The sequence below is a fragment of the Callithrix jacchus genome, chromosome 2 (genome assembly GCF_049354715.1).
Source record: "Callithrix jacchus isolate 240 chromosome 2, calJac240_pri, whole genome shotgun sequence".
In the NCBI taxonomy this organism is placed as follows: domain Eukaryota; kingdom Metazoa; phylum Chordata; class Mammalia; order Primates; family Cebidae; genus Callithrix; species Callithrix jacchus.
The window spans coordinates 32,562,478-32,571,335 of NC_133503.1; the positions used below are offsets into that span (position 1 = coordinate 32,562,478).

The 8,858-nt window shown below is 46.1% G+C and overlaps 1 protein-coding gene across 7 annotated transcripts in view; it reads right to left on the reverse strand.

Moving 5' to 3' along the window:
* The window catches only part of LOC108589567 (uncharacterized protein C6orf118), a 53,794-nt gene that overhangs the window by 23,347 nt on the left and 21,589 nt on the right, over window positions 1-8,858 (reverse strand). The window contains exons 2-7 of one of the 7 annotated variants that reach the window (XR_004738020.3): window positions 6,930-7,028; window positions 4,783-5,453; window positions 3,727-3,799; window positions 2,878-2,953; window positions 2,479-2,538; window positions 708-832 (exon numbers count right to left, since the gene is read on the reverse strand). Coding sequence is in view for 2 of the 7 variants with exons in the window: in XM_054252493.2 (XP_054108468.2) it covers window positions 708-832; window positions 2,479-2,538; window positions 3,727-3,799; window positions 4,783-4,869; window positions 5,132-5,214 (428 nt within the window). In the remaining 5 variants the exon portion in view is untranslated. Of the gene's footprint in view, window positions 1-707; window positions 1,175-2,478; window positions 2,539-2,829; window positions 2,954-3,726; window positions 3,800-4,782; window positions 5,454-6,786; window positions 7,029-8,858 lie in introns of those variants that run through there. The other 6 variants (XR_013530802.1, XR_013530798.1, XM_054252493.2 and 3 more) reach the window with 6 other exon arrangements.

The following is an 8,858-nucleotide window of genomic DNA, read 5'->3' on the forward strand; positions in this document are numbered from 1 at the left end:
CCTGACCAACATGTTGAAACCCCATCTGCACTAAAAATACAAAAATTAGCTGGCCATGGTGGCACACACCTGTAATCCCAGGTATTTGGGAGGCTGAGGCAGGGGATTCATTTGAACCTGGTAGATGGAGGTTGCAATGGAGTGTCACCTGCACTCCAGACTGGGTGACAGAGCAAGGCTCCAACTCAAACAAAAAAAAGACCAAACTGGAGCAAAATACAAAGCTCTCTGTCTTCTAGTTACATTGAAGGCAAATTTTGTTTTTTGGTTTTGTTTCCTGTTTTGCTCTGTTGAAGATATTTTAGATGTTATAGGTTTCCTTTAATCTCATTTCAAAAATCATACAAATGGTATGCCCTATCCAATTGTGATTTGATCCTGGAAAAAAATACAGGGAGGTTATATTAGAAGAGCTTTGTAAGTTACAAACCAATAAGATCATTCAAAGGTGTCTTAGATCTGTAGCCCTCTCCCCTATTGGTAAATCTTCAGGGAACCACGAAAAAAAGACAGGAAATTCCTTCAGAAACTTCCCCAAACTCTCCCCATGGAAACGCCATACTTGGCAGAATATCCTAGTCACATATGCGATGGCCTGTGCAAGTGGCCAGACCAGGAAACATTGTAACGGTAGGCTTGTCACAACGCTTTAAGATCTTATTACAGAATAATCTAAATGTAGATCAGATCCACCACTCATGCCTCACCTGTCGTTGCACTCCAGGGCTGCTTTTATGGCTTTCACGAGCATCCTCAGCTCTTCCCTGGCTAGATCCACGTCTGCCATCTTCACTGGCCTCTGCTCCAGCCCCTTGAGTTGAGCCAGAAGAGCCTAGGCAGGACCAGACACGTGAGGTGAGACAATCATACGGGGAGGAGGGGAGGACTCCCTTTTCTATTTGTCATTAATGCGTTTTCAAGGTGCCCTGGGTTAACGTATACATCCTAGTTAAAAATAGGTAAACCAGGAGGATTGAAGGGAGGGATGGCCATTGAGGGAGGGATGGCCAATTGGTGATGTTCCCAGTAAAATACGTTTATCAGTATGTTAAGAGTTAATTTTTCTAAGAAATGGAAAGATGGTAATGAACTCCCCTGTTGGCCTGTGTCGGGGGAAGGACACTCTGGGTGAAGTCCTGGAGGCACATTGTCAGTGGCACCGCAATCGTTTCTTCTACAGGAATAAGAAGCCAAATGAATGCGATTGCCATCCGCAGATGTAAAGCAGTGTCGTGCTCAAATGAGAAGCCACAGAGATCTCGGCCTCGTCAGAGGATGAGCTGCCAGGGTCACAGATACAGAAAGAGGCATCCAGGGCCCTGCTGGCCTGGGAATTTCTTCATGCTCACGTTTGACCGAGATAGGGACGTATGTCACTTTCTCACTCAACCTCACAACCTAAGGAGCAAGGTAGAATGGAATCTTCGCTCACATTCTTGTAAAGACAAAGGCTGCTTCTGTGTTACGGAAAGGCTTGGCACAAAGAAAACAGTGCTTACGTCTGATTTTAGTTGAAGGAGCGAACTAGAACTCATCTCCTCCTAATGCTGTGATTTGTTTTTTCATATACAAAAGAAGCAATCGTCTTTCCTAATTTATGAAGTAAAATTAATCTTTAAAGTTTATTGAATTCAAAATGCCAAAGTTATCTTTGCTATGGTGTTCAATTTTCTTAGGTTTTATAAGTGATAAAATTATCCCTGCAGTATATTTTCTTATTTGACCAATCACGAGTTTAACCCAGCCATTGAGAGAACACCTGGAATGCTGTCACCCATTAAAAGAAGAGGTCATGGGGTTTTGAGCCAGCTTACAGCACACTAGCCATCACAATGCATTCTCAGTGTTTTCACCAGGGTGAAGACTGGACAATGGTTTTCGGTACTTACTGGCAGAGAACCATTTATATTCCCAATTTATACATATATAGTTATGTCGCTTGTTTGGGAGTATAAAGAATGCTATGCCAATCCAAAGTGAAGTTCTTTATCAATAATGTTCTTTTTTTTTTTTTTTTTTTGAGACAGAGTTTTTTTCTTGTTACTCAGGCTGGAGTGCAATGGCACGATCTCGGCTCACCGCAGCCTCCGCCTCCTGGGTTCAGGCAATTATCCTGCCTCAGCCTCCTGAGTAGCTGGGACTACAGGCACGCGCCACTATGCCCAGCTAATTTTTTTTTGTATTTTTAGTAGAGACGGGTTTTTACCATGTTGACCAGGATGGTCTTGATCTATTGACCTCGTGATCCACCCGCCTCGGCCTCCCAAAGTGCTGGGATTACAGGCTTGAGCCACTGCACCCGGCCCTCAATAATGTTCTTAAGGCAGTATAAGCTCACTCATAATTTTTAAAAATCAGCTATTCTAAATTATGGGGCACACATGAGGCTTGTGGGATTCAGGAAGGTTTCCACTGCTTGTGAAATACAAAGCCATGAATAAGCAGGCTCCAATCAGACTCTTCACAATCGATTGTCACCTCGTACTGTACTGGGGGCTGGGACTCCAGGAGCGTCGCCATGTAGAGTTTGTATTCATCCTGTACAGAAACAAACAAAAAGTCCACTGGCCATGCGTGGGGAGGCCACAGTGCAAGTGTTTCATGTGTATAAATAATATGGAAGTTAAGAATGTTCATTTACGTAATTTCAAAAAAAAAAATGTTCCTACAATGCGTTAAACGGTATACCTGTTCACATTTATAAAATCACACCATCTTTGAAGCATATTTGAGCATTATTAATTACCCCAGAATATCATAAAATATTATAAAACAAAATATAAAATATTGATCACTTCAGAATGTCATAAAACACCTTGACACACATACAACAAATGATCTCCCATCATGCAGAAGGTCTGTGGAATCCGGTCCTACCGGCCTACCAGGATGAGCTCCAGGTGATGAGGCAGCGCTGGAGAAGAGGCCACCAGGTCTCCATTGTTGGGCATTCCTTGTCATTAGTAAAATTAAACAATAGCATAATCTTTAAGCAACATGATCTCAACTCAGATTCTATATGAGGGTCACTTTCTTTATTTTTATTTGCAGCCTCCATCTCCTGGGTTCAAGGGATTCTCCTGACTCAGCCTCTGAGTAGCTGGGATTATAGGCACGCACCACCATTCCTCGCTAATTTTTGTATTTTTAGTAGAGATGGGGTTTCACCATGTTGGCCAGGCTGATTTTGAACAGCTGACCTCAAGTGATCCACCTGCCTCAGCCTCTCAGAGTGCTGGGATTACAGGCGTGAGCCACTGCACCCAAAGGTCACTTTCATCATGAAATTGCAACAAACCTGTAATTCCATAAGGATTTATATAAAATTACACATGTAATGTTAAAATCACTAATTACTAATTTATTTGAAATATAATTTTTTAAAATAAAAAGTTTGTCACTGATGTATAATTTATAAAAGGTTGTGTATAACCAGGAAGATTTAGTGGGAAAATATGGGCTTAAGAAGTGAGCTAACTGTGTTGATTCCACATGGCCCCTGTACAATTTATGTGCCTGCAGGCAGATGAACTCGAGTCTCTGCGAATGATGGTCCCCATCTGTAGAAGGGGGCCCGTGATAGCTAGCAGAATTTCTGTGAGGCTTGAGATCATTCATGTACACAGAACCTCATGCAAGCTTCTCAACTGTTATGCTGAAGATATGTGTTTCTCACCTTAACTTCTTTCAAGAGATCACCAAATATCAAAGAACTCTTACAAATACCTTCAAAGACTTTTCCAAAGACGTATAGTCTGTTGAACTGCTGAGGGCTGCACGTGCAAATTTTCTGGAGCTCCTGGAGGAAAAACAGAGTCAGCCCATTTTAGGACAGCTTCATTTTTCTTCCAGAACAAGTTTCTCAGGAGTCAGGCAGGACACAGCAGCCATCACCCTGGTGACTGGGCAGGGCGGCACAGGGGGCCATACCCAGGAGTTCTGATCCCTCCCACCAGCTGCTGAGCTTCTTTGCTTCCCTGGTCACCCAACATTTGGGATTCCTTTTAACTCTTCTTCTTTATTCACTCTCTTGCTCCCTGTCCTCAAAGGTTCAATCTCTGCCTCCCCAGTCCCCCAAGGCTCTTTGCTCTTCCAACCCTGAGGTCTGGCTGCTTCCTGGGGGACCTGCTATTTCCTTCTCCCTTGTGCATCCCCTCCATTTGGAGATGGACAGCCTCCCATCAGCTGTTCCCCTCTGAGTCAGCAGCCCATCCTAGATCTTCCCCTCACACCAGCACCTTCTGTAGACACATGCTGCCTGGGCATACTTCAGGGCGTGACAGTGCCCATCAGCTCTCCATCTTCCCTCACTGCTCTTCCATGATCAGGCAGGCAAGCCCTCTCTCAGACTCCTTGGCTGACCCATGAACATCTGAATTACTGTTGCAGCCACATGGCCTCCAATGTGTCTGCGATGGGCCTCCCCCAGCTTACCAGTTCCCAGATGGCTTCCTCCTCCATTTTACCCAATCTGTCCCCACTGAAGGTGCTAATGCTTCAGGCACCGGGGGCAGTGCTGCACTATACCTGGACGTGGCAGGGAAGCCTCAGGGATGAGCCTGTCCCCACACCAAGAGCTCTGCACTGAGAAAACTGCACTGAGAACACTGCATCAAGAACACTGCATGGAGAGCACTGCACCAAGAACACTGAACCGAGAGCACTGCATTGAGAGCACTGCAAGGAGAACACCGCACCGAGAACACTGCACAGAGAACACTGCACAGAGAGCAATGCACTGAGAGCGCTGCACCGAGAGCACCACAGGGCTGCCCTACTCACCTGCTGCAGCTTTTTCTCATAGCCCTTGGCCACCTTGCTCCCAGTGAAGTCATTTCCCAGGAGATCTTGCTTGGCGAGCACTTCCTTCTGGAAACACAGGAACATCCTGTAGCTATCGGCCTTGGTGACCCCAGCCAGGTAGGAGCTGACACAGCAGTGCTGGTCCCTGGCGCCTGTGAGCCCGGCCTCCTGGTATTGCAGCACCTTCATGTCAGGCAGCAGGAGTTCTTCCCTCCTGCGCCATCCAGGTGAGCCTCTGTGCATCTCCTCCTTCCCTTCTACAAGAGCCTCCATTGGAAGGAGATCCTCCTCTGAAGTGTGGGAAAGAGAGGCCTGGGGGTTCAGGTACCTGAACAGTGACGTGTCCTGGGCATCGCTGGGGACCAGCGCCATGTGTATAGTGAAGTGGGCCAGGGCCTCCTTCATCCTCATCACCTGTCCTGCAGGCGGCTCTCCCACCCCAGAGACACGCTGCTCCGAGGGCCGTCTGGCATTGGGCCAGTGCTGTAAGACTGTCTCAGGAGTCTAATAGAGCTTGTTGGGGTTCAGGTGTCCAGAGATGTACAGGTAGATGTCCTCCCGATGGTCTTTCTGAAGCTGGTTCAGAAGTTTCTTCAGATTGCACAGGGTCTTCACGCCTGGCATCTTGCAGTGCTTCCACTTCAGGTAAACTGGCCAGAAAAGAAAAGGAGGCTTTTAGGGATGCTCTTAGTTCACAGTAAGTCAGCAGGTGCACTGGCTGAGAGGCCTAGCCCCTGCCCAAATAGAGGGTCTACAGAGAAACCGATGAAGAGAGTACATGGCCCAGTCCTTAAAAGTCAAAGACGGCTGTGGTGGCTCATGCCTGTAATCCCAGCACTTTGGGAAGCCAAGGTGGTGGATCACTTGAGGTCAGGAGTTCAGGATCAGCGTGGCCAACATGGCAAAACCCCATCTCTACTAAAAACACAAAATAAGCCGGGCGTGGTGGCGCATGACTGTAATCCCAGCTCATTGGGAGGCTGAGGCAGGAGAATCAATTGAACCCAGGAGGCGGAGGTTGCGATGAGCTGAGATCGGGCCACTGTCCTCCAGCTTGGGTGACAGAGTGAGACTCCATCTAAAAAAAGAAGTCAAAGACACCCATGCCAGGTGTGATGTGCTGCTGCAGATGAGAGGCAGACAGGCCCCCAGATGTGCAAGCCAACCAGAAAGCTCAGGGCCCTCAAAGCCAATAAGAGAAAGAAAGAATATCTTAATTTGGGAGAGTATTTCTTACAATATTAGCAAAAGCTCTGAAAGAAAAGTGAAAAATCTTAATTATAATTCTTAATGATGATGCTTAAAGACGTCTTCTTTAATGTACTTCACATGCCAGGAATACAGAAAGGGTTTGGGGGGTATTCTCCCTTAATGCTGAAACGTCTCAGGAGTCCCTGACTAAACCCCTCAATGACCACTGGGCCACTCACCCCTTCCTGCACCCTCCCCACAGAGCCAACCCTGAGGGCATATTGAACCACAGCTGCTTCCTCTACAACATCAGAATCATCAGCTCATACAAAATGGTTGACTGACACTCAGATGGAATCACTTTTGGCAAAGGGGACCATGGCCCAGAAGAGATACTCTATAAATTCAACCCATTTTTGCTGCAGGTCTATAGTGCAGACAGTACTCTCAGCAGAGGGATGCTAGAGAATCACCCATGATGATCGACTTAGTTCTTCAGAGAAACCACTTATGAAATGATTAATAGAACAAATTCTCCAAGACAACAATCACTGTAATTCATCCAAGGCATGAACACTTCAAGCTCTAAAAGGCATCTTGTACCAACTCCATGGAAGATGGAAGAAGGAGGCAACTACGTTTTTGCTGTGTCATCCTTTGTTACTGAACACTTCAGATAGAATAAGAGCAGCCCAGAATTGCCCCTTCATTTGCTGTTTCCAACCCAAGAAGGAGAGTTTCTTTCTGGGACACTGTACTGTGATGGCCAACGGACAGCTGGCCCATCCATACCCTCCTCAGAGAGCCTTGTTCCATCCAGCGCGAAGCAAACCATCCTTCCCCGAGTAAACCAAGGCGGCCAAATACTAGAGCCAATGCCCTCAGCAGAGGGATGCCAGAGAATCGCCCTGAGGGCCAGGCGCAGGGGCTCGCACCTATAATCCCAGCACTTTGGGAGACCGAGGTGGGTGGATCACAAGGTCAAGAGATCAAGACCTCGAGACCATCCTGGCCAACATGATGAAACTCCATCTCTGAAAAAAAAAAAAAAAGAAGAAGAAGAGAGAATCAAATCACCCTGTGGATCAACTTAGTCCTTCAGAACTTGGAAATGATTTAAAAGAACAAATTCTCCAAGACAACAATTATTGTCATTCATAAAAAGCAATTCATAAATTATTGTAATTCATAAAAAACTAACTCCATGGAAGATGGATGAAGGAGGCAACTTCATTGCTGCTGTGTTATCCTTTGTTTTATTTCCAAGAAGGATTTGAAACCACCAGCAAGTCAATTGGTACAATCATTTCCTCACTTCAAATGCTTTTTCTTTCTATTGTAATAAGACCTGCTCCAGATTCCACTTCTGTCTGCCACATTCTTATAATATATGCCACAAATCCCCATTATGGAAGTAAATATTTTAATTATTTTCCTATCTGAAAATATTGTTGGGGTGTGTGTTGGGGTGTGTGTGTGTGTGTGTGTGTATCCTGCCATCTCAACATGAGAAAGAAAACAAACAAAAAATGAAAGTTTTAAGAATTTATTAGAAAATGTGACTATTTTACAAATGATCTGCAAACAAATTTGCTTTAAGTAAAACCAAATCAGCTTTTGAATGTGTATTGAATAGGAAGATGCAGTAATAGGTCTTTAGACTACTTTGGAATAAATATTGCCAAATGTTAGTATTAAACTTTTTTTTTTGAACTGGAGTCTCGCTCCATTGCCCAGGTTGGAGTGAAGTGCAGTGGCGCGATCTCTGCTCACTGCAACCTCCGCCTTCTGGATTCAAGCAATTCTCCTGCCTCAGACTGTGCTACTACACCCGGCTACTTTTTGTATTTTTAGTAGAGACAGGGTTTCACCATGTTGACCAATAGGTCTTCAATTTCAAAATATTACAAATCAGGCCAGGTGCTGTCGCTCACGCCTGTAATCCCAGCACTTTGGGAGGCAGAGGCGGATGGATCACTTGAAGTCAGGAATTTGAGACCCGCCTGGCCAATCTGGCAGAACCTCTTCTCTACTAAAAATATCAAAATTAGCCAGGCGTGTTGGTGGGCACCTGTAATCCCAGCTACTGGGAGGCTCAGGCACCAGAATCTCTTGAACCCGGGAAGTAGAGGTTGCAGTAAGCAAAATAGCAACATTGCACTTTAGCCTAGATGACAGAGTGAGACTCTGCCTAAAAAAAAAAAGTTACAATCACTGTCCCACGTTATCTGATCTGTGGGAAACTAAGAATCCCACAGACATTCTCCCTGGTCTCAATCTAGAACATTCATATTCCCTCTGCGTTTCTGCCCTCTGCCTCCTCTGCCCCCACCCTAAAGTCAATACACATCCTAGGAAATGTATTCCTAGAAAGACTCTGAGAACAGAGCAGCAGGCCCAGACCCACAGGCCCTCTGCCTGGGGACCGGTATGGCCAGAGGAGCCAGGGAGGCTGGGGACAGGCCTGGCCAATGGGGATCTGTCCTGGAGTCCTGGGCTCCCCTCCAAGAAGCCTTGCAGAACTCACAAAGAGCTTCCATCATCACCTGTATCCATCCTACCCACTGGAGAATCTTTTCAAACTCCACTGAGATTGCAATCCAGCCTTTCCTGAACCCCCAGATAAACGTCTGTTGTCTGCCCCACACTGCGATTGAGGGTGGGATGAATGTGAGCCCCCAGGAACCTGGAAATCCCATAGGGAGTGAGATACAGACCCTGGGCTGGAGGGACTTGAGCCCAGAGGAGAAGCATATGCCTCATGTGGACTCTATCTCAGGGTGAAATGTGGAAGCAGAATGATGGGACCCAGAGCTATCCACCCTGACGCCAGACCAGGGCGAGAGGTCTTTACAGGTTTAATT